The following is a 21,668-nucleotide window of genomic DNA, read 5'->3' on the forward strand; positions in this document are numbered from 1 at the left end:
GGGGGAGGCCGCGGGGCGGGCGCGGATGAGCGGGGAGCCGCCCCGCCAGGGGGAAGGCGGCGCCGCCATCTTGGGGACTGGCAGCGGTGGGGGGGGTGCCCTCACTTGGTGCTGCCCTCAGTCCCCAAAGCACGGGGGGAAAGGGGGGGGGGACACAAGAGGGGGACACACAAGGGGGTCACACACAAGGGGGGGGCACAGAAGGGGGTGTCAGGAAAAGGGGGGTGTCAGGAAAAGGGGGGGGCACACAAGGGGGGTGTCACACAAGAGGTGCCATGAAGGGGGTGTCACACAACAGGGGGTCACAACGAGGGGGTGCCATGCAAAGGGGTGCCGGACAAGGGCAGGGGGTGCCATGAAGGGGGTGCCAGACAAGGGGGTGTCACACAAGGGGGTGCCATGAAAGGGGGGGTCACGCTAGGGCAGGGGTTGCCAGGCAAAGGGGTGCCATGAAGGGGGTGTCACACAAGGGCTGCCAGACAAGGGGGTGCCATGAAAAGTGGTGCCAGACAAGACAAGGGCAGGGGGTGCCACACAAGGGGGTGTCACACAAGGGGGTGCCACACACAAAGGGGTGCCAGACAAGGCCAGGGGGTGCCAGCCCTGCTGGGCCCAGCCCTGCCCCCCCCACCTGCACCCACAGCCCCCCGAGAGACCCAGAGGGGACAGATCCCGGTGGTCCCAGCCCCTCTGCCCCACAGCCGGGGCCAGCCCATCCCTGCCACAATCCCTTCTGCAGCCCCCCCGTGCCCGTGCCTGGGGATTTAGGGGATGGCCGTGCCCCCAAACCAGCCTGGGGCTGGGCACTGCTGGGCCCCCCCCGTGCCGGCTGTAACCGCAGCCGTAACCCAATGCCGCCCCGTGGCCCCCCCGTGCTGCTGTGGGGAGGCAGGGGACGGGCAGGAGACACCGAGAGCTGGGGCTTCGGGGCCAGAACCCACTGGGGAAAGGCCCCCAAAAGCTGCCACTGCCCCCCCGTCACGGGCACGGCCCCAGGGCTTGTCCCCAAGGGGCAGCCAAAGCCCCCGTACGCTGCCACGGGGCTGAGGTTGGAGCCGCCATGAAGAGCCTGAAGGCCAAGTTCAAGAAGGCAGACGTGAGTGCTGGCCCCGAGGGAAGAGGGGACGTGGGGACCTGCCCCGGGACATCCACAGGGACGTGGGGACCTGCCCTGGGATGTCCCAAATTTCATGGGGACACGGGCACACAGGGACCTGCCGCGGGATGTCCCAAATTTCATGGGGACACGGGCACACAGGGACCTGCCGCGGGATGTCCCAAATTTCATGGGGACACGGGCACACAGGGACCTGCCCCGGGATATCCCAGATTTCACAGGGAAATGGGGACTTGCCCCGGGATGTCCGAGGGGAAGGAAATAGGGACCTGCCCCGGGGTATTCCGAGTCTCCAGGGGGCAGGGGAACACGGAGCCCAGCCCCGAGACATGGGGACAGCAGCCCCACCAGGTCACCAGTGCCACCGTGGCTGGTGCAGCCGCTGTCCCGCTGCACCCATGGGTGCCCCCAGCACCCACAGAGCAGCAGAGGGGACGGCAGCACCGGGGAGAAGGAAACTGGTCCCGTCCCCGTTCCTGTCCCCATTGATGTGGGGTGGCCGCCAGCTTTAAGGCAGCCACGGGTGGATTGGGTTCCCCCCCCCCGGAGGCAGCGAGCCGATGCTCCTGAATTATTCAGCACCCGGCTGGCGCCATCCCCGTGCCGGGGGGACGGGGCTGTGCTCGGGGTGCTCCGTGCCTCGGTTTCCCCACGCTGCCCTGGACACTGCGGTCCTGCCGTCCCCATGGTTTTTCTGAGACAGGTGCCTGGGAACCTTTTGTATTTTGGGGTTCCCTCCTTGCGGGGGGTCCCCTAAGGTGCAGACAGGGGGGTTCTGCCCTCCCCTCTTAGCCCCAGAGCTGGGAGGTAAAGGCTGTGCCCCCCCCAGGGCAGGGAGAGGGTCCTACATCCTTGGGGAGCAGGATTAGGATTAGGAGGATGCTCACCCCTTGTTTTCAGGGTGCATCCTTGGCTCCCTTTGGGCACAGGGTGGGAGAACTGCCCTCCCCCAACCCCCCCCCCGACCTTCCCAGTCCAACTGGGACCAGTCAAGGTGTGAGACCTCGGTACCAGCTCGCTGGCAGGGATGCGGGGATGCTGCGAGCGCTGCGGAGGGAGGGAAGGAGGGAAGGAAGGAGGGACGGAGGGACGGAGGGGAGGCGTTCCCTGGCTCCCACTGCGGCACGACCCGGCTCCCGCCCGGGTGGCGGTGCCGGACCGAGCTGGGCTCCGGGGGGCCCATCCCGAAGCCCCCGTGAAGCCGTCGCCCAGGCGGGGGGCGAGGGCTGCATGGCCGCCCGCCGCCTGCTGCTCAGCACCATGAAGCAGATCTGCCTCTGTGCCGCTGCCTCCTTTGCGGTACGTCCCTGCCCTCCGTCCCCGCTCCCCTTCGGGCCCGTGCTTTGGGGTAAGACACGTTTCCCCCCCTCCACACACACACACACCCCCCACAGCTGGACCCCAGCCATCCCCAGCCCCGTCCCCGCGGCCCCGCTGTGCCCTCTCCGAGCCGCTTTGTCCTTGCACGACAAAGGGGAGGGCGCCACGCTCCCAGTTTGCCCAGTAACCCCGGGAGGCGGCTTTATTCCGCATCCCACAGGGTCCCCTGGCCACACAGGGTGAGGGGGCTCGCTGTGGCACAGGGTCCCCCCAGGGGCAGGACGCGAGCAGCTCCCGGGGGTGACATCCATCCCCCATTTCCTTCTTCCCCTGCTGCAGCCGAGCCCTGGGCTGTCGTCACAGGCTGCGGGGCGAGCCCGGGGCTTCCCACACTGCTCCTGCCCCGCTGTGGGCTCTCCTCTGGGTCGGGGGGGACACACAGAGGAGCTCTGGGGCAACGAGCCCCCACCCAGCCCCGCTTCTGCTCAGGAGTGGGGGAGCAGGGGCAGCTGGAGCCATCCCGGGGGACCTGAGCTCACCGCCAGCCCCGCTCTCCCCAACCTGCCCCCTTCTCCGTCTGGGAGCACAGCGGGGCTGGGAACAGGTTTCGAGCCCAGTGGGGAGAGCCGGGCAAGGATGGGGCTCAGGCACCCATGGGTGCTGGCTGCGGTTGGTGTCGGGGTCACTGGGGTGGCAGGAGAACACCCTGGAGCAGGGGCGCTCAGGAAGCCTGGTGTCCTTCCCAAATCCTGGCCCAGCCAGAGCCCAACGGGGGCTTCGTTGCAGAGCCAGGACTGGACCAAGAACGACGAGAAGCTCCTGCAAGCCGTGGACTACAACGATGCCGGGAGGGTGACGTCTCTGCTCGTCCGCAAGGGCCTGGTCCCCACCAAGCTGGACTCGGAGGGCAAATCCGCGTAAGGCACCGGGGCACCAAGGGCTGGGGCCAGGGATTTGGGTCGGTTTGGGTTCGATTTGGGTCTGACAGCCCCGTGGCCTGCCGCAGGTTCCACCTGGCTGCCATGCGGGGGAACGTGGACTGCCTGGAAGCCATGCTGGCCCACGGCGTGGATGCCATGACCAAGGACAGCTCGGGTGAGGGCGCAGCCACCACGCACCCCTGGCTAACACCAGGGCCCCCTCAGGGCCCTCTGCTCCTTCTGCCCCTTCTGCACGGTGCTGGGGCTGAGGGGACGGAGGGGACAGAGGGGACGGCCACGCGGGGTGCAAACTGCCCCAGCTCTCTCTGGGGACTCCAGCGGTGCCTGCGGGTGCTGTCGGGGGCGTCTCGTTCCTGTTCAGCCCCAGCCCCGTGGTCTTCCTGCGTGCCTGTCTGTCTGTCCCCCACCTCTGCCCCCACCCCGTGTCTGTCTCCTGACCCGTCCCCCTGTCCCCTTGTCCCTCTGTCCCCAGGTTACACCGCCCTGCACCTGGCGTCCAAGCACGGCCACCCGCAGTGCGTCAGCAAGCTGCTGCAGGTACCAGGGGCAGGGAGGCAGGGAGGTGCCACGCTCAGCAGCCCCAGCGAGGTGCCCTCTCCACCCCCAAACCCTCCGGGGTGGTTTTGGGCAGCCTGGAGGTTCCCAGCTCTGCCTGGCACCGTGCGGTTCGGGGCAATCCTGCTCAGCCCTCCCACCTCGCCAAGGAGCCGCGGTCCCGTGGGCAGCCCGTTTGTCTGTCCCGGCCCCTGCCATGATCCCGGCTCTCTCCCTCAGGCCTCCTGCCCCGTGGACGTGGCTGACAGCAGTGGCCGGACGGCGCTGCACCACGCAGGTGAGCGGGGACGGTGCCGGCCCCGTGCTGCTCGCGGCCCCGCGTGGGGCAGCGCTCAGCCTCCGTCCTTCTCCCCCAGCGGTCAGCGGCTGCATCTCCTGCTCAGAGATCCTCTGCGACTTCAAGGCTCCTTTGAACGTCAAGGACAAGGTGAGACCGCCTTGTTCCTCCCCCCCGTGAGGCTTTTCAGAGCAGCAAAACTCCAGGCTGGGGTTGCCCCCCCAGGGGTTGCAGCACCTGGAGTCCCCAGGGGAGAGCCGCGTGCCGCGCACGCACACGGGGGGCAGAAATCAAGGAGATAACAGCAGGGAGATGCCCCACGCTGGGGGGGGGATGCAGGCATCGTCCCCGCAGCCCCCCTCACCCAACCATGCCCTGCCCAGGAGGGCTCCACGCCGCTGCTGCTCGCCGCCAAGATGAGCCACTCGGAGCTGTGCCGCTACCTGCTGCACCGCGGGGCGGCCGCCAACAGCCGCGACCTGCAGGGCAAGTGAGTCTGTGCTGGGGTGGGGGGGGGGCAAAAATGGGGGGGGAAAAAAAGAGGAGCTGGGCCCCTCACCTCTCCTCCCACCCGCTCAGGACGGCCCTGATGCTGGCCTGCGAGAACGGCAGCGTGGAGACGGTGGAGGTGCTGCTCAACGCCGGGGCGCGGGGTGGCGGCGGTGGACTCCGCGGGGCACGACGCCGCGCACTACGGGCTGGCCACGGGCAACGCTCTCATCCAGCACTTCCTGCAAGAGGCTGCTCAGCGCCGGTCCTGGGCCAGCGGTAAGGCCCTTGCGGTGCTCCACGTGCGCAGAGGGTGGGCCCACGGAGGTGTTTTCCCCCCCCTCTCCCCCCAGTTTGGGGGCACGTCCCCTTTTGGCCACGCGCCGGGGGTGGTTTTTGGAAGGCTGGGGGGTGGTGCTGAGCCTCCGTTGTCTGCATCGGTGTCTGCACATGCTTGTGCATGCGTGTTCACACGTGTGCGAGGGCGTGGAGGTGCATGTGTGTACAGCGAGTGTGCTTCTCCCGGCCTCTCCATGTGCATACCTGTGGGCACGAGTCCCCTGTGCACATGTGTGCACTCCCTGCATGTCCCTGTACCTGTGCACGTGTGTGCGCCGTCTGCCTGCGTGTGCCCCGTGCATGCACGCGTGTTCTCGCATGTACCCGTGGCTACGCACTCCCCAAACCTCCCTCATTTCCCTTTCCTCTCGCTCTGCCCTGCGGAAGAGGAGACCACCGAGCAGACGTCGCGGGTAAGGACCCGCCGGGCTGCCCCCCTCCAGCAGGGCTGGCCCCAGCCCTCAGCTCCTGGCGGGGGTCCCCAGGGGGCCCGGGGCTCTCCGACACGGCAGTGGGTCAGAAAGGAGGGAGGCCACCGTGGGTGTGACACCTCTGCCACGGTGTCTCCGCAGACGTCTTCGCCAAACCAGTCGGTGGGCAGAGAGAAGAGCAGCACCCCGAGGAAGAGGAAGGCCCCCCTGCCTCCCCCGGGCACCCCCAGCCCGGTAAGAGTGGCCTCAGACCCAGGGGGGGTGAGGATGGGCAGGAGCGGGGCCACGTCAGGGACAAAACAGGGGGGAGATGGTGACAGGGAAGGGGCCGGCACCGTCGTGCCCTGAGGCTTGGCTGCTGCTGGCCCGCAGGAAGACCGGGACGCCTACGAGGAGATCGTGAGGCTGCGGCAGGAGCGGGCGCAGTTCCTGCAGAAGATCCGGGGCTTGGAGCAGCAGGAGAAGCAGAGGCAGGAGGTAGCTGCGACCGCACCGCCGGGGAACGGAGGGGCAGGGGGGTGGGAGCAGCATTTAACCCCCCCCCCCCCATCGTCTCTCTGTGTCCCGCTAGCAGGCAGAGCAGGACAAGGGCTCCCTTCGCTCCATGGAGAAGCAGGTGAGGCCAGCAAGGAGGTCGCGGGCGGCCTCACGCGAGGGGTCCTGGTGCCGTTAGGACTCTGGTGGGAGCGGAGGGAGTCCTGCCCCGCAGATCCAGGAGCTGCAGGAGCGGCTGGCGGCGCGGGACGGCGAGAAGGAGCGGCTGGGCAAGGAGGTGGAGGCTCTGCAGAGCCGCTTGTCCTCGCTGGAGGTGGGCACGGGCAGCGCCGGGGGGCCGGGGCAGGGTGGGCAGCGGTTGAAACCCCCCTGCTCCGCACCCCCAGAACGAGAAGGAGAACACGAGCTACGACATCGAGACGCTGCAGGACGAGGAGGGAGAGCTGCTCGAGTTCCCAGGTAGGACCCTGCTGGCCTCCCGAGACCCCCCCTCGGGGAGGTGGCCCCGTGCGGGGAGGAGTGGGGACGCGGTGGGCACGGCACCAGCACCTCCGTGGCACGCAGGGGCAGAGCTGCTGCTCTCCAAGAAGACCCTGAGCCCCTCGGCCGAGGAGCTGCTGGCCACGCTGCAGGGCCAGGTGCAGTCCCTCACCGTGCAGAACAAGGAGCTGAGGGAGAAAATACAGGCAAGAACCCGGCCGCCTGCCCACCCTGCCCTCTCTCCCTCGGTCTCCCGGCTGCTGGCGGCCTCACCATCCCCTTGGCAGGTCCTGGAGAACTTCGAGCGGGATGAGAGCGAGCCGTCCGCCCCGGGGGACGTGGTGCCCGCCAGCCTCTACTACTCCCTCAAACGGGAGCTGGAGCGGCTGCGGGCGCAGGGCACGCAGGAGGCAGAGCAGGAGAGGCCGACCCCGGCCTCGGAGGCTGGCAGCAAGGGCAGCACGGTGCAGGGGCTCAGCGAGGAGCCGCCCCAGTGCACGTGCAAGGCGGCGCCGGCGCCTCCCCAGCAGGATGGTGCCGAGCTGGCGGAGGCCCGGGCGGCCCTGCAGCAGGCGCGGGCAGCGCTGGAGGAGCGCGAGCAGCGGCTGCGGGAGCTGCAGGCCCGCCTGGAGGCCGATGCCAAAGCCGAGGAGGCCACGGCCTCGCTGGGGGCCTCCCTGGAGGAGGCATCGCGGGAGAAGGCGGCCCTGCTGGAGCGCTGCAGCCGGGCGGAGGCGGCGGCCGAGGCCCTGCGGCGCGAGCTGGAGGCCAAGACGCGGGACTGGAGGGCGGCCGGCGGCCCCGAGCCGGAGCCGGGCGCGCTGGAGCGACGGGTGGCGGAGCTGGTGCGGCAGCACGGGGAGGTGACGGCGCAGCTGGGGCAGCTGCGGGAGGCGCTGGGCCGCCGCGAGGCCGAGCTGACGGCCCTGCGCGAGCAGCTGGCCGCCCGGCCTGTGGGGCGCCGGGAGCACGAGGAGGTGCTGGCGAGGCTGCGGCGGGCGCAGGAGGAAGCCGAGGGCCTGGGTGGCGCCGGAGGAGCACGCCCGGGCCACGGCGGCGCTGGAGGAGCAAGCGCGAGCCCTGCGGGAGCGGGGCGGCACGGCTGGGAGGCCGGCGGCGGAGGCCAAGGGGCGCGAGGCGGCCAGGCTGGAGGCGGCGCTGGCGGCGGCGGTGCCGCGCGGGGAGCACGAGGCGGCGCGGGCCGAGCTGCAAGCCGAGGCGGCCGGGCTGGCCCAGCGGCTGGCCGAGCTGACGCGGCGGCACGAGAAGACGTGCGAGGAGGTTTTCCGGGTGCAGCGGCAGGCGCTGTTCATGAAGAGCGAGCGGCAGGCGGCCGAGGAGCGCCTGGAGGCCGCGCAGCAGCAGCTGGCGGAGGCGCGGGAGGAGGCGCGGCGCCTGCGGGACCTCCACAGCCACGCCGAGGACTCGGCCCGGCTGGTCAGGGACAGGGACAGGAAGGTAGGGGGACGGGGATGGGGATGGGGATGGGGTTGGGGGGGGGTTTGTGGGGGTCTCCTGGGGGTGGGAGCAGTGCTCCGAGCTCGGCGGCTCGCCCGCGTGGCCCCGTTGATTGCGCGCAGACACTCGCACGTGCAGACGCACCGACGTGCGCCGCTGGGTGCACGCTTGATCGCCCTCCTGGCTCTTCCCCTTTTCCCCTCCCGAAGCCGAGACTGAAACCGGGGCCAGAAGCGGGGAGGGAGGTGGGAAAGCCCCGGCTCTGCCCCTGCCCCAGCGGGGGACACCCGGGGGGTGGCGGCAGGCAGGCACGGCCACGGGGGGGGGACCCCGGGGGTGGAGATGGGGCTGGGAGCCCCCTGCCTCCCCCTCACCCCCGCACACTGCCCAGATCACCGAGCTCTCCAAGGAGGTTTTTCAGGCTGAAGGGAGGCCCTCAACGCCCTCCCCGAGCCCCGAGGAGCACCGCAGCCCCCCCCCGACACCGCGGCGATGCAGTCCCGGATCCGCGCGCTGGAGGAGAAGCTGGCGGGTGGGCGCAGGGCGCGGGGCGGGCGCTGCTGGGGGGGGCTCCTCGTGGCCCCGGCCCCCCGCTCACACCCTCTCCTCTCCTCCGCAGGAGGCAGAGAAGCGGCACGGCAAGGTGGTCGCGCTGTACCGGAGCCACCTGCTCTACGCCGGTGCAGGTGGGCAAAGGGGGACAGGGGCCGGGGCAGCGGGGGGGGCTCGGGGGACGCGGTGACAGGACCCCGAGGTCCCTTTCTCTGTCCCAGGGGCCACATGGACGAGGACGTGCAGAGGCTCCTGTGCCAGATCCTGAAGATGCAGCGGCTGCAGGAGCAGGGCAGATGAGCCCCCCGATGACAAACCCCATGGGACAAACCAGCGACACAGCCGGGGGGGGGCCAGGCCCCTGCTCGCACCCCCCTGTGGCCCTTTTGCTTCTCCGGCAGCACCCCGCTGCCTGCACACTCACCCCGACGCTCACCCCGGCCCCGGGGGGCCCCGTGCTAGCCCCCACGCAGCCCCACGCACCCCAGCACAGTAGCAATAAAGTGTTTTCTATCCACCTTAACATCACGGCTCGTCCCGGGGGGGGGTGAGGACGGGCGCAGAGACGTGGGCGCTGCGGGATGTGGGGGACATCGGCGGAGCCGGGGACGCCGGGGACTCGATGCCATGAGCACCCCAAAATGGGAACGGGTCACCCCAAAGGAAGGAATGGGGTGGGAAGGTCGAAATCCTCGTGGCCAGGGGTGGAAATAAATACTGCTCCGGGTCCTGGGGGCAGGCAGGGATCCTTGCGGGGCTCTCCTGGCCCCCGGGACCCCCCGGGAGCAGCGTTTCCTGCGCGAGGAAGCGGGATGAGGCCGCCCAGGGCCGCGGTTTCCCCGCAGCGCTGACGAAGCCTCCGGCCCTGCTGCGGTGAGTAAAGGGTCCGGGGGGGTCCCCGTGGGGCTGGGGGCACGGGGGGGCAACGTGCCGTGCTGTGGGTGTGCGTGGTCGAGGTGTGGAGCCCGGTGCTGCTCCCCCCCCCCCCCCCCCGGGGAAGGGTTTTTGGGGTTTCTCTGCGGGACAGTCCCTGCCCGGGCGTCCCGGGAAGCTGCGGCCGTCCAAACCCAGCCCGAAACCTCGATTCCGGGTACGGGACCGCAGGGGTGGCTGCGGGGCCCTGTGGGAAACCCCGGTCACACCGGGCGGCTTTCGCTCCCGCCTCCGTTCCCCTCCTCCTTCCTGGCAGCAGGATCCGGCCGCTGCGGCCAGAAAGCTGCCCCCGGCCCCCGGGTCGTGCGGTGAGGCCGGAGGGGAAACTGAGGCACGGCCATATAGCGTGGTTCGGGCACCCCCCTGTGGGATGCCGCCCCTGGGGAGGGTGCCAGGGACACCCCAGACCCCGTTTGTCCCCGCTGTCGCCTGCCGGGGGGGTCACTGTCCTGCTGCCCCACCCACAGGTCCCATCGCGGCGGCGCCCCAAAATGAAGTGGTTTTGGGTGGTGGCTTTTGTGGCACCCGCCCTGCGCTGCGCCCTACACGGCCGGGGACACCGGGGACGGAGGTACGAGGGGATGGGGACAACGGGGACGGCGGCGTGGGGGCGGGGGATGGGGGGTGGAAGTATGGGGGGGGATCCAGGGGGAGTGGGGGCAGCGGGACTGGGCAGACTGGGAGCGGTGGGGGGGGGGATATAGGGGCACCGAGCGGGGTGGAGGCGTGGAGGGGACCATGGGCAGATTTCTGGGGCAGCCAGGGACAGGGGGATGGGGACAGGGGGGGGGATTGGGGTGCCAAGGGGGGACTGAGGGGGGTTGGAGGGTGTTGGAGATGGAAACTGGGGGACCACAGCCCCCAGACCGTCCCCTGCCCCAGCTGGGGACCACGGCGGGTGGCTTGGGATTTTTTTTGGGGGGGGTGGGTGGGGGAGGTGACAAGGGGCTCAGCCCGTGCCCACCGCCGTGTCCCCCAGGCCCCTGTGCCCCGCAGCACGGCGTCCTGGGCACGGAGGTGCTGCTGCGGTGCCCGGCTGCCGGGGGGAGACCCGCCGAGTGGCGCCGGGGGGGGGCAACACTAGGGACGTATCCTGCCCCGGGGCTGGCCCTCCCCCAACACCAGCCTGGCCCACGAGGGACCCTACAGCTGCCACCACCCCGACACCGGGGAGACCTGGGCCAGGATCTGCCTGCGGCTGGGCTGTGAGTGACCCCCCAACCCCATGGGGACCCCCACCCTAAAGACGGGGAGAGACCAGAGGCCAGCAGGGGGGTGACCAGCGGCTGCCTGCCCCCCTCCCTGCCCCAGATCCCCCCCGCGCTGCCCATTGTGGAGTGCTGGGCCGTCAGCTACCCGCAGGCTGTCAACTGCTCCTGGCTGCTTGCCCCCGAGCCGCTGCTGGACACCGACTTCGTGGCCACCTACAGGTGAGCCCTGAGCCCCCCAAACCCGTGCCGGAGCCATGTTGGGGGGGCTACGGGGCAGGGCAGGAGCCCCTCGCCCAGCTGCCCCCTTTACACCTCTCCCCAATCCCCCAGGCTCGGCATATGGGGGGGCCACGGGGAGCCACGAGTGCGCCCGCACAGGGCCGCGGAGCTGCTCCTTCGGGGGACCTGCAGATGTTCTCCCTCACCCCCTACGTGCTCAACGTGACGGCCACCAACGCGCTGGGCACGGCCTCGAGCCTCCTGCCCTTCCTGCTGGAGAACATCAGTGAGTGCCGCCGGCGCCCACCCCAAAAAATCAGCCCCCCCGCAGCCCCCCCCGGTGCTTGACCCCGCTGCCCGAGCAGCACCACAGGGGCTGAGCCAGCCCCAGGGATTGCTTCAGCCTCATTTTTGGGGCTTTTCCTCTGAAATGGACGCAGAAACAGCCGTGCAACATGTCGCTGGGGCTCAGCGACTCTCTGGGCTGGTGGATGTGCTGTCCCCGACCCCATTGTCCCCACGCCGGTCCCCTGCCCCCCCCCCCAGCCTGCATCTCACCCGTTTGCTGTCTCCCCGCGTCCTCAGTAAAGCCGGACCCCCCCGAGGACCTGCGGGTCGCGCCCATCCCCGGGGAGCCCAAGAAATTGCTGCTGGAGTGGAGCCCGCCGGGGTCGTGGCCCTTCCCGGAGTACTTCCCACTCAAGTACCGCATCCGCTACGTGCGGGACGAGGACTCGGTCACCAGAACGGTACCCCAAAAAAACACAGCAAAGCCCTGAGATGGCTGCACCCCCTGCTGCCCCCCACCCCACCCCATCCCTCCCCGGGCCCCTAACTCTGCTCTGCTTCCAGATCGGGCCCTACGAGCAGACGTCCTACACCCTGACGGGGCTGCGGCCCGGCACCCTGCACCACGTGCAGGTGGCTGCCAAGGACTTCACGGACTACGGGGAGTTCAGCGCCTGGAGCCTGCCGGCCTCGGGGACACCCTGGACGGAGCCGTGAGGGGCAGAGCGGGGTCGGGAAGCCCCCCCTGCTCCTCCTCGGGGCCCCCACGTGCCCCCTTTGCTCTATCCCCGTGCCCCCCAGCAGCCACCAGCGGCCACCGTGGTGGCTGTAAAGAGGCAATAAAACATCTTGAGGATCCGGGATTGGCCCCGGGATGTTCTTTGCTGGTCCTTGTGCTGGTCACGGGGGGCAAAAGCTGCAGGGGGCTGGGCTGGGCTGGCACCGCACGGGGAAAGGGGGGCAGCTGCTGGGGCTGGGGGGCTCCAAGGAGATCCTACGGCAGGGAATGGTCCCTGGGGTGAATCTGGGTGGGTCCCCAGAGACTGGACTGGTCCCTATGGAGGGTCTGGATGGGACCTCAGAGCCCCCAGAGCCTGGACTGGTCCCAGTGGAAGGCCTGGACTGGTCCCCAGATCCCCCCCAGATCCTGGACTGGTCCCTGTGGAGGGTCTGGATGTGTCTCCAGTGACCCCAGATCCCGGACTGGTCCCAGTAGAGGGCCCAGACTGGTCCCCAGCCCCCCCAGAGCCTGGTCCCTATAGCCCGGACTGGTCCATACAACCCTCCAGGACCTGTATGCGCCCCCCCAGGGCTCAGAGGGTCCCCGTGGCCCCTCTCCAAGGCCTGAACCGGGCCCCAGGCCGCCCCCCCCGCCCCCAGAGCCCCCCCTGCGGTGCCACCCTCCGGGCCCGGCCCATTCCAGCCCCGGAACCTTCACTCCGAGCCGCGGTTGCGGGGGGGGAGCTCTTGGTGGGTGCACACGGCCCTTGAGGCGGGGAGGGCGGGGCCCTCTGATAGGCGGCGGGGGCAGCCTATAAGAAGCGAGCGCTCGCCGAGGCAACCAATAAGCGGCGAGGAGGGGGGCGGGGCTTTCATCCCGGAAGTCGCAGGAGGCGATGGGGGGCCGAGAGAGGCGGCGCACCGGGTGCGGAGGGGGGGGAGCGGAGCCTGGGGGGGGCCGGAGGGGTCCTGAGGTGGGGCCGGGGGTCCCGGGGGGACCTGGGGGGGGTCCCGGGGGGGTTTGGGGGTCCTGGAGAGGGTCACGGGGGGATTTAGGGGGTCCCGGGGGTTTGGGGGGGGTCCCAGGGGGATTTGGGGGTCCCAGGGGTGTCGGGGACGTCCCGGGGGGTTCCTGGGGAGGGTTCCGGGGGGGTCGGGGCGGTTTTGGGGGGATTTGGGGTCCCAGAGGGGTTCCTGGGAAGGGTTCCTTGGGGGCTTGGGGGGGTCTTGGGGGCTTTTGGGGGTCCCGGGGGTCTCGGGAAGGTCTAGGGGGGAGGGGGGTTGGGAGTCCTGGAGGGGTTCCTGGGGAGAGTCCGGGGGGGGTCCGGGGGGTCTCAGAGCTGTTTGGGGGTCTCGGGGAGGGTCCCAGCAGGGTCGGGGGGGGCTTTTGGGGGGCTGGGGGGTTCCTGGGGGGGCTCAGTCGGGGGCTGGGGGGTGCGGGGAGCACCAGGCCAGGGCGTTTGGGGTCAGCAGAGCGAACGGACGGACAGACGGACGTTCACATTGCTGTGGTTGGGTGCAGGTCGCTGCTCCGTCCCCGTACGATGCCGCCCGGGGGGCTTCGTCCTAAACAGCCCCCAGCTCTAAGCCCCGCAGGACCCGCACGCGGTGCCGCACGCAGGGAGGAGGAAGCAGCCAGCAGCGAGAGCGGCGCCCGCGGGGGTCGTTTCTCCTCCCCTGGCCGCAGAGGATCCGCTGCCGGGCGGTGACGCAGCCCGGGAGGAAGGGGATGAGGGGAAGAGAGGCCCTGGGTGAGTTTGGGGCTGTTTGTAGGGTAGGCGCTAAATTTCCAAAGGAGAAAATAACCATTGCTCAGAATCGGGGTTGACACAGCCTGAAAATCGCTTGGACTTTTCTCGGTCTTTTTGTTCTCCGCTCATGATGCGTTCTGGACTTCTCTTTCTCTTTTTTTAGGCGCGGGACGTGCGCTGAGCGCATCTCGAAGGGGAAGAAGCTTCAGGCCCGTGAGGAGACCGTTCAGAATGAGGTGTACTCGGGACTTCCCGTATTCCTCTTCTATGTCAAATGCATGTGGTGCCTGCCGGAGATCACTTTCAAGGTGAAGTGTGCTGCGGGCTTTCTGGGGAGGCCGCATGGTCTGGGGGCACGGGGTCTGCCCGTACCTCGTGGGGAAAGGGCTGACAAATCCTGCAGAGGCAGAATCTGAGCGCGTGCTCTTGCTCTCTCCCCTCTTTGTGTCACTCTGCAGCGCCTCAGCCCTGTAGCAGGGCGCAGGGGCACGGCCTGTGGAGCACAACGAGGGGCTGGGGCTGGTTGTCTGCCCTTGGGGGGGGGGATGAAATCGGGAAATGTTTGCCCACAGCTCTGGAAGTGGCCACGAGCGAACAGCCCCCGGGATGTCGGGAGCGGAATTGCCCCGTTACGGGGCCTTTGCTGCCTGGCTTTTCCCTTAGGTCCTGAGAATGCGGCCACAGAGCAGGGACACCCCACAGCTTCTGAGCTGAGAAGCTCTTGGAGGAAGAGGAGAAGAGGATGCAGAAGGGGAGGGAAGAGGAAGAGCTGGACAATCCCGTGAAGGTGCTGAAGCCTGGCCTGCTGGTGTCCTGCTCCCTGCCCCCATCTGTCTCTGTTTCACTGCCCTTATTGTCTTTTTCTCTTTCCCCTTCCCCATCCCTGTTCTTCCTTTCGCTGTCTCTCTCCTCCTCCCTCTCTTTCTCTCCCTGTCCTGCTGCCTCCCCTTTGATTTCCCACTATATCCCTGTCCACCTGGCACTGCCCTTTTCCATCTCTGCTTGTGTCCTGCTCCCTTTTCCTTATTTTTTTGCTTCCTGTGCCACAGGAGCTGCCTGCAGGATGGACACACGAAAGCTGCTCTGGGCCTGACCCGGGGTGCCCCAGAAGAAGGGGCCAAACCCTGCAGCAGCCTCCCCTCCTGGGAGGGAGTTAAATGCGTGAGTTAATAAAGAGATTGCTTTCCTTCTGGCACTCCTGGCTGCGCTCACAGTCCTTGTGTGGGGTCCAGGGCAGCAGGTACACGGCGGGTGCTGTCAGATGGCCCTTTTGCTGTCCCCACAGAGCCCTGAGAAGAGGTTGGCCATGTCCCTCTGTCTGCCACCCCTCAGCTCTTGCCAGACACTGCTCAGATCCCCTCTCAGCCTTCTCTTCCCAAGGCTGCCCAGCCCCAGCTCTCTCAGCCTCTCCTCCCAGGGGAGATGCTCCAGGCCCCGGCTCCTCTTTGTGGCCTCCGCTGGGCTCTCTCCAGGAGCTCCCTGGCCTTGTTGTGCCGCCCCCCGAGCTCCAGGTGAGGCCCGAGCAGGGCAGGCCCGAGGGTCCCGTCCCCTCCCCCCCTTTACCCCACCCCCCCTCGCCCTTCCCCACCGCGGGTCCATTTCCCCCCCCCGGAACCTTTGTGTCCGAGCCGCCGCGCCGGGCGGCCCCTTTAGGCGGTTGCACGCGAGGCTTCATCTCGCTGACGGGCGGCAGAAGCGGCCAATGGCAGACGCGGAACTCTGAGGCGGAGCCAATGAGCGGCGGGAGGGGGCGGGCGCTGTTTCCAGGAAGCGGCTGCGGGCGCGGCGGCGGCTGCCGGTGGGCGAGGGGGGGGCCGGGGGCGCAGCGCAACCATGTCGGAACGGAAAGTCTTGAACGTGAGGAGGGGGGGGGACAGGGGGGGTTGGGGAGGGGGTCCCCAGGGCCTCCCGGGTGTCCCCGGTCGCTCCTGGGGCTGGGGGGGGGGAATGGGGCTCCCAAGGGTGGGGGGCGCCCCGTGCTGGGGTGGGGAAGGGAAGGGGAGGGGGTCTGAGGGGTCGGGGGGGGGGCTTAAGGGAGGCTTGGGGGGTTTAGGGGGCATGGGGGGGGGATTTGGGGCTGGGGGGGCGGCTTAGGGACTGAGTTGAGGGCATTAGGGGGGGCTTAGGGGCTGAGGGGGGGGCTTAGGGGGGGCTTAGGGGGAGGTTAAGGGCCATAGAGAGGCTGGGGGGGGCTCAGAGGGGTTTAGGGGCTCGGGGGGGGGCTCTAGGGGGGTTTAAGGACCGAGGAGTGGGACATGGGGGGGGTTAGGGGCTAGGGAATGGCTTTAGGGGGGCTTAGGGGCTGGGGGGGGACCTTGGGGGGGGAGTTAGGGGCTGAGGGGAGGCCTTGGGGGGGGGCTTTGGGGGGGGCTTAGGGGCTGAGGTGGGGGCCTGGGGGCTGATGGGGGGCTTAAGAACCGAGGGCAGGGGGTTAAGGGTGGGGGGTTAGGGGCTGAGGGAGGGTCCTTGGGGGGGGGGGGGCGGGCTTGGGGGCTGAGGGGAGGCTTAAGGACCAAAGTGGGGACTTGGGGGCTTCCTCGTGGGGTCACCAGCTGGCCCCTGGTGTGTGTGGGGAGTCCCAGGCAGGTGGGGTGGGGGTCTTGGCCATACCTGGGGGGGGGCTGCTTAGGGCTGGAGGTCCCCAAATCCCCCAGGGGTTGGGGTTGAGGAGAGCGAGGGCTCGGAATCGGACAGACAGACAGACAGACAGACGGACAGACAGACATCTGCGCCGCGCCTGACCTGCTCTGAGCCCCGTGGGGTGCCCGGCACGCGACCACCTCGCCTCTGTCCCCGCAGAAATACTACCCGCCCGACTTCGACCCCGCTAAGATCCCAAAGCTCAAGCTCCCGAAGGACCGGCAGTATGTGGTGCGCCTCATGGCTCCCTTCAACATGCGGTGAGAGGGGCTGGGCCTCGGGGACAACCGGGGGGCGAGGGAGGGGGGAAAATGGCACGGGGAATCCTGCCCCACGCTGCGGGAAGCTGCTGGCGGCAGAGCGGGATAAAAGGGGGGAGGGAGGGAGAGGGGAGAGATGCTGGGGGGGGGTTGGGGCTTGTTCTGAGTTTCCAGAGCAGAAAACTTGCTCAGAATGTGGGCTGGCAGGCATTCGGGCTGTTCTTGGTCTTTTTTTTCCCTCTCCTAATGATGGTTGTGGGCTTCTCTCTCTTTTTTTTTGCAGGTGCAAGACATGCGGTGAGTACATCTACAAGGGGAAGAAGTTCAACGCCCGCAAGGAGACCGTCCAGAACGAGGTGTACCTGGGGCTGCCCATCTTCCGCTTCTACATCAAGTGCACGCGCTGCCTGGCAGAGATCACTTTCAAGGTGAAGTGTGCTGGGGGCTCGAGCAAGAGCTGGGAGCACGGGGTCTGCCCGTATCCTGTGGGGAAAGGGCTGACAAATCCCGCAGAGGCCGAATCTGAGCGCGTGCTGTTGCTCTCTCCCCTCTGTGTCAGTCTGGAGCACAACGAGGGGCTGGGGCTGGTTGTCCGCCCTCGGGGGGAGATGAAATTGGGAAATGTTTGCCCACAGCTCTGGAAGCGGCCGTGGAATTGCCCCCATCTGATGATTTTGCTGCCTTGCCTCTTAGACAGACCCCGAGAACACCGACTACACCATGGAGCACGGCGCCACGCGCAACTTCCAGGCGGAGAAGCTCCTGGAGGAAGAGGAGAAGAGGATGCAGAAGGAGAGGGAAGAGGAAGAGCTGAACAATCCCATGAAGGTGCCGGGCCGGGTCCTTCCCTGCAGAGGGCACTCACTCCTCTCTCGTCCTGCCTGCCTCTGTCCTGCTGAGCAGGGGGTGACTTTTGGCAGCCGCTGCCTTGCTTCCCCAGGCTCCTGAGGTGCTGCTGCCCCCTGGAGCAGCCCCTGGGGCTGGCTGGAGCCACCTCTGCCCTCAGGAGCTTTTCTCCTGTGCTCAAACTCGTGAGGGGCTGTGACCTGCTCTGTTTTTTCTCCTACTGTGCCCGAGGCTCAGAAATGAGGATGAGCTTCTTGGTGCTCGGGGCGGGCGGGGGGGCTGTGCTTGCCCCTCCTGGCACCTCGGCTGAGCCCGGCTCCCTCCTGGCCCCCCCCAGGTCCTGGAGAACCGAACCAAGGACTCCAAGCTGGAGATGGAGGTCCTGGAGAACCTGCAGGAGCTGAAGGAGCTCAACCAGCGCCAGGCCAACGTGGACTTCGAGGCCATGCTGCGGCAGTACAAGGAGTACGAGGAGGAGCAGAAGCGCAGGGAGCAAGAGGAGGATGAGCAGGAGATGAAGTGAGTGGGGCTGGAGGCGCTCCCCCAGGTGGGCAGCGACACCCCCGTGGCCCTGAAACGAGGGGGTTGTAGGAGCTGGGGGCAGGGGGGGCACATTCCAGAGCGGGCTGTGAGGAGATGGGAGCTGATTTGGCCTGGGAAGGTGCTTGGGGAGGGGGAGAGCTGCACATTCTGGGGGTGGGGGGGGATTTGGCATCATTGGTGGATCTGGTGGGGGGTTCTGGGCTGCTGCCAGGACCTCACCCCCCTCTGAGAACAGCCCTTGTGTGAGGGGAGAGGCTCTGTGCCTGGCTCAGGCTGCGGGTTGTGGTGCTTCCAAGCCTTGGGCACCGCTCCGAGGTGACTTCTAAAAAAAAACAATCAATAGAACACGTGAGGAGGCAGCTCCTGAGCTCTCTCTGCTCTCAGAGCCATGCTGGAGGAGGTGCAGAACCGGCGGCTGCTGGTGGACTCGGACTCCGACGAAGAAGCTGCAAAGCCATCCACGAAGCCCAGGGCAAAAACGAAACCCACGGACATCCTGCAGGAGGTGAGCGGGGAGGCAGAGCCTCCTCCCCCTGCCCAGAGCTGCCAGCCCTGCCACGTGTGAGCAGCTCAAAGCAAGCCGTGCTGGGCGGAGGCAGGGCTCAGCTGGGGATTTCAGGCCGCCTGCTGACAAAGGGGACGCTCCCAGCTGGCAGCGAGCTGTCCCCGTCCTCGCTCGGGATGTGGCTTTCCCTTCCCTCTCAGCCCTAAAAATTCAGGCTCCCCCGTGCCTCGAGCCCACCTCAGCCACGATTCCAGGACCCCGAGGGCTGGCAGGAGTGAAACAACCACCGGGGTCAGCCTCTGCTTTGCCTCTGTGCTCTCCGTGTCAGCGCCGTGCAGGACAAAAGGGCTTTTTCAGCGCTCGGCTTGCAGGGGAGGGATTATCCCCGCAGCCAGGCCCCCTGTGCTGCTCTGATGTCGATCCGTGCCTGCGGGGACCTCCTCCCGTTGGGGAGAATCAAAGCTCGGAGCCTGCCGGGGTTAATCCCAGCCGTGTGCCCTGGCCCGGCACTAATCCGCGGGCCCTGGGGATTGGATTCAGCGCCCGGACCACCTGCAGGCAGCAGCGCCCGGCTGGCGGAGCTCACGCAGCCCCGCGGCACCCATCTGGCTGCTCCTCGTCGGGCTGGGGATGTGCACGGCTGGGTTAACAGCCACGGGCAGCGGGGGGCTCGTCTCTGAGGCCGTTCTGCAGCTGTCCGGGGCTGTATCAGCTGTCCTTGTGTGTCCTTGTGTGTCCTGCTGCTGCCGGCCACTCTGCGGGGAGGGTCACGGAGCTGCAGGGGCTGGCAGGGCCCTCAGAGCTCCCCGGGCCCAACCCCCTGCCAAAGCAGTTCCCCAGAGCAGGCTGCCCAGGGAGGCGTCCAGACGGGCCTTGAAGATCTGCAGAGAAGGAGCCCCCCCAGCCTCCCTGGGCAGCCTGTCCCAGCGCTCCGGCACCCTCCCCGGGAAGAAGTTCTTTGGCGTGTTGGTGCGGAACTGCCTGGGCTCCATTTGGTGGCCACTGCCCCTTGTCCTGTCCCCACAGAGCCCTGAGAAGAGGTTGGCCATGTCCCTCTGTCTGCCACCCCTCAGCTCTTGCCAGACACTGCTCAGATCCCCTCTCAGCCTTCTCTTCCCAAGGCTGCCCAGCCCCAGCTCTCTCAGCCTCTCCTCCCAGGGGAGATGCTCCAGGCCCCGGCTCCTCTTTGTGGCCTCCGCTGGGCTCTCTCCAGGAGCTCCCTGCCCTTTTTGCACCCTTTTTGCATCCAACACCCCCCTCGGCTGCTCCGAGCACCTCTCCTTGCGCCCCTCACTCCACACTGCTGCTTTTATCATCCCTCCTTCCCCCTCTGCCTCCTGCCCCCCTCCCTGACGCCCTCCTCCCCTCTGCAGGACCCCCAGCCCCAGATCAAGAAGCAGAAGACGGAGAGCTGGGAGCGCAGCGTGGGGAAGCTGAGCAGCAGGACACAGCTGGCCGGGCTGGTGGCGGTGAGGAAGCAGAAGCCCCCCAGCACCCCAACAAACAGCACCGAGAGCCACGGCGCCGGTAATTGCACGGGGGGGGGGGGTCGGGCTGGTTCCTGGGGGGGTTGTGGTTATTAATGAGCTCCGCTGCTAAACCCAGCTCTGGTTTTGGAGCCTGAGAGCTCCCAAGTCAAGGCTTTGCGGTGAGATGGATGGGGCTGGGTTTGGGGTAAGGCCTTGGGGGGTGGCCCTGCCTGCGGGGGGGGGGGTTTGGTACCCGATGTGCTCGGGGAGGGGGGGAGATCCCTTCCTGGCAGGGACCTTGGAGGCGGACGGGCAGGGCCAGCAGCTCCCGAGCTCAGAGAGGGCGCTGGGAAGCAGCACAGCAGCGAGGTAGGGAGGGCAGCAGCGGGAAGGTCGCTCGGGTTTGGGGCCTGATTGCAAATCCTGCCCCTGCTGCGGGATTTGGAGCCCTCGAACAAGCGGGGAGAGCAGTCGGGGTCCTGCTTCCCTGCCCCAGGAGCTGGAGATTTTGGGGAGGAGTGGGCGAGGCGATCGGCTCCGGGCTGCTTGTTCCTCAGCGTTGTGCTTAGCCAGCCCCTGCGCCCTCAGAGGGTGTCTGGGGGCTGCGTTTGCCCCTTTTTCATTCATTTTCTCCATTTTTCATTCACTTTTCATTCATTTTCTCCAGCCTGGGGCTGCCGGCTTCCCACGACCCAGCTCCGAGCTGCCGCGGGCTCTGTCCCCGTGCCGCTGCCTCGCGCTGGCTCCTGTCCTCCCTCCCCGTGCCCAAAATCCCCCCCGGGGGGCACCCGCACCCCCCAGCACCGCTTCTGAGGGGGGCTCTGCGCCCCTCTGATCCTTGCTGCTCTCTTTTTGCCTTCCAGCCTCAATTCCCCCGGCCACGGGCACCTCCTCGTCCTCCCTGGGCTTGCTGGGGGCGTATTCGGACAGCGAGGACGGCGCCAGCGACTGAGGAGCTGCCCCCCCCCCCCCCAGCACCGCCTGCAGAGCTGCACCGCGACGGGGGGGGCCCTGGGGGGGTCCTGGGGGGCTTGCAGCCCGCCTGGGGTCCCCAAACCCGTGTGGGGCGCAGCCAGCCCCCAGCAGGGACCCTCTGCACCCCCCCGGGGCCACGCCGTGCCCCTCCCCGGCACCTACAGCGTGTTCTGAGCACCAGGAGCGGGGAATTTCCCATCCTGCTGCCCCCCCCCATGTGCTCACCCCCCCCCCCGGGGCCTCCCCCCTGCCCCACAGACCCCCGGGGGAGACTCAGCACCCTCCTTTGTGCCCCCCCCCAAAAAAAAACCCTCCCCCTTCTCGGGCACGGAGTTTCTCCTGCCCCCTCCCACGGCGGGGGGGGGGTCAGATCCTGCTGTGGGGGGGTGGCTGTGGGAGGGGGGCAATAAATGGGATGTGTCGGAGCCGCTTCTTCCTTCGTCTTCTTGGGGGGGGGGGGGCAGCTTTATCCACAAGGCACGTGTGTAAAAAAAAAGGGGGGGGGACCCTGAGCCACGTCTGCCCCCCCCCCCAGCCGGGCTGGGGCTGCTCTGCCCCTCGTGCTAAGCCCCCGGTGTTAATTTCCTCCTTGTCAAGGCCCCCCCCCCCCTCTAATTGATGAGCTGCTCTTCGCTAATTAACCGCCTCTCAGAGCCTGGCAAATGGGCTCTGGTGGAGGGGGGGGGGGGCTTTGTGGGGTGCTTTTGGGATCTGGGGCTTTGTGGGGTGGTTCTGGGAGCGGGGGGGGGGGAAGGGGCAGCCCCCCCCCCTCAGGCTGTGGTGCTGGGGCTAATTAGCATTCCGTGCGCACGCACTAATTAGCCCTCCTCAAATATTAATGCTGGATTTGGGGC

The 21,668-nt window shown here is 68.2% G+C and overlaps 3 protein-coding genes across 6 annotated transcripts; all 3 read left to right on the forward strand.

The window, feature by feature from the left end:
• Positions 1–894: 894 nt before the first annotated feature.
• On the forward strand, positions 895–8,954 carry ANKRD24 (ankyrin repeat domain 24). The gene is given in 23 exon segments (XM_084302535.1): positions 895–1,096; positions 3,224–3,354; positions 3,444–3,532; positions 3,851–3,915; positions 4,153–4,210; positions 4,290–4,360; positions 4,594–4,700; positions 4,790–4,862; positions 4,864–4,978; positions 5,426–5,451; positions 5,611–5,703; positions 5,842–5,946; positions 6,041–6,085; positions 6,179–6,277; positions 6,351–6,423; positions 6,529–6,650; positions 6,732–7,463; positions 7,465–7,902; positions 8,294–8,326; positions 8,329–8,430; positions 8,432–8,434; positions 8,522–8,582; positions 8,648–8,954. Coding segments are annotated over 23 exon segments (2,784 nt in total). The 5' UTR covers positions 895–1,060; the 3' UTR covers positions 8,755–8,954.
• A 924-nt stretch (positions 8,955–9,878) lies between these two features.
• Positions 9,879–11,900, forward strand: EBI3 (Epstein-Barr virus induced 3; the record flags this gene model as incomplete). Its single annotated transcript, XM_084302528.1, is given in 11 exon segments — positions 9,879–9,917; positions 9,919–9,958; positions 10,367–10,500; positions 10,502–10,592; positions 10,699–10,700; positions 10,702–10,817; positions 10,929–10,941; positions 10,943–10,996; positions 10,998–11,103; positions 11,403–11,566; positions 11,670–11,900. Coding segments are annotated over 11 exon segments (912 nt in total). The 3' UTR covers positions 11,823–11,900.
• Positions 11,901–12,733: 833 nt separating this feature from the next.
• On the forward strand, positions 12,734–21,239 carry YJU2 (YJU2 splicing factor homolog). 4 transcript variants are annotated; one of them, XM_084302901.1, is made up of 11 exons: positions 12,734–12,750; positions 13,348–13,576; positions 13,740–14,363; positions 14,626–14,737; positions 16,376–16,476; positions 16,760–16,904; positions 17,170–17,304; positions 17,660–17,841; positions 18,250–18,370; positions 19,744–19,897; positions 20,703–21,239. In XM_084302901.1, exons 5-11 carry the CDS (start codon positions 16,457–16,459, stop codon positions 20,789–20,791), a joined length of 846 nt encoding a protein of 281 aa, XP_084159027.1. In that variant the 5' UTR covers positions 12,734–12,750; positions 13,348–13,576; positions 13,740–14,363; positions 14,626–14,737; positions 16,376–16,456; the 3' UTR covers positions 20,792–21,239. The 4 variants fall into 4 exon arrangements, with proteins under 4 accessions (XP_084159027.1, XP_084159028.1, XP_084159026.1 ...); XM_084302902.1 differs by lacking the exon at positions 12,734–12,750 and having other exon boundaries at positions 13,292–13,576; positions 13,740–13,884; positions 14,240–14,363; XM_084302900.1 differs by lacking the exon at positions 12,734–12,750 and having other exon boundaries at positions 13,292–13,576.
• The last annotated feature ends 429 nt before the right edge of the window (positions 21,240–21,668 follow it).

This window comes from Netta rufina (genome assembly GCF_964035555.1).
Source record: "Netta rufina genome assembly, chromosome: 28".
In the NCBI taxonomy this organism is placed as follows: domain Eukaryota; kingdom Metazoa; phylum Chordata; class Aves; order Anseriformes; family Anatidae; genus Netta; species Netta rufina.

Coding starts and splice junctions, on each gene's coding strand:
- YJU2 (XM_084302899.1), top strand. CDS start 15,410: ATGTCGGAACGGAAAGTCTTGAAC. Junction 16,905..17,169: donor TGGCAGAGATCACTTTCAAG/GTGAAGTGTGCT, acceptor CTTGCCTCTTAG/ACAGACCCCGAGAACACCGA. Junction 17,305..17,659: donor AGCTGAACAATCCCATGAAG/GTGCCGGGCCGG, acceptor GGCCCCCCCCAG/GTCCTGGAGAACCGAACCAA.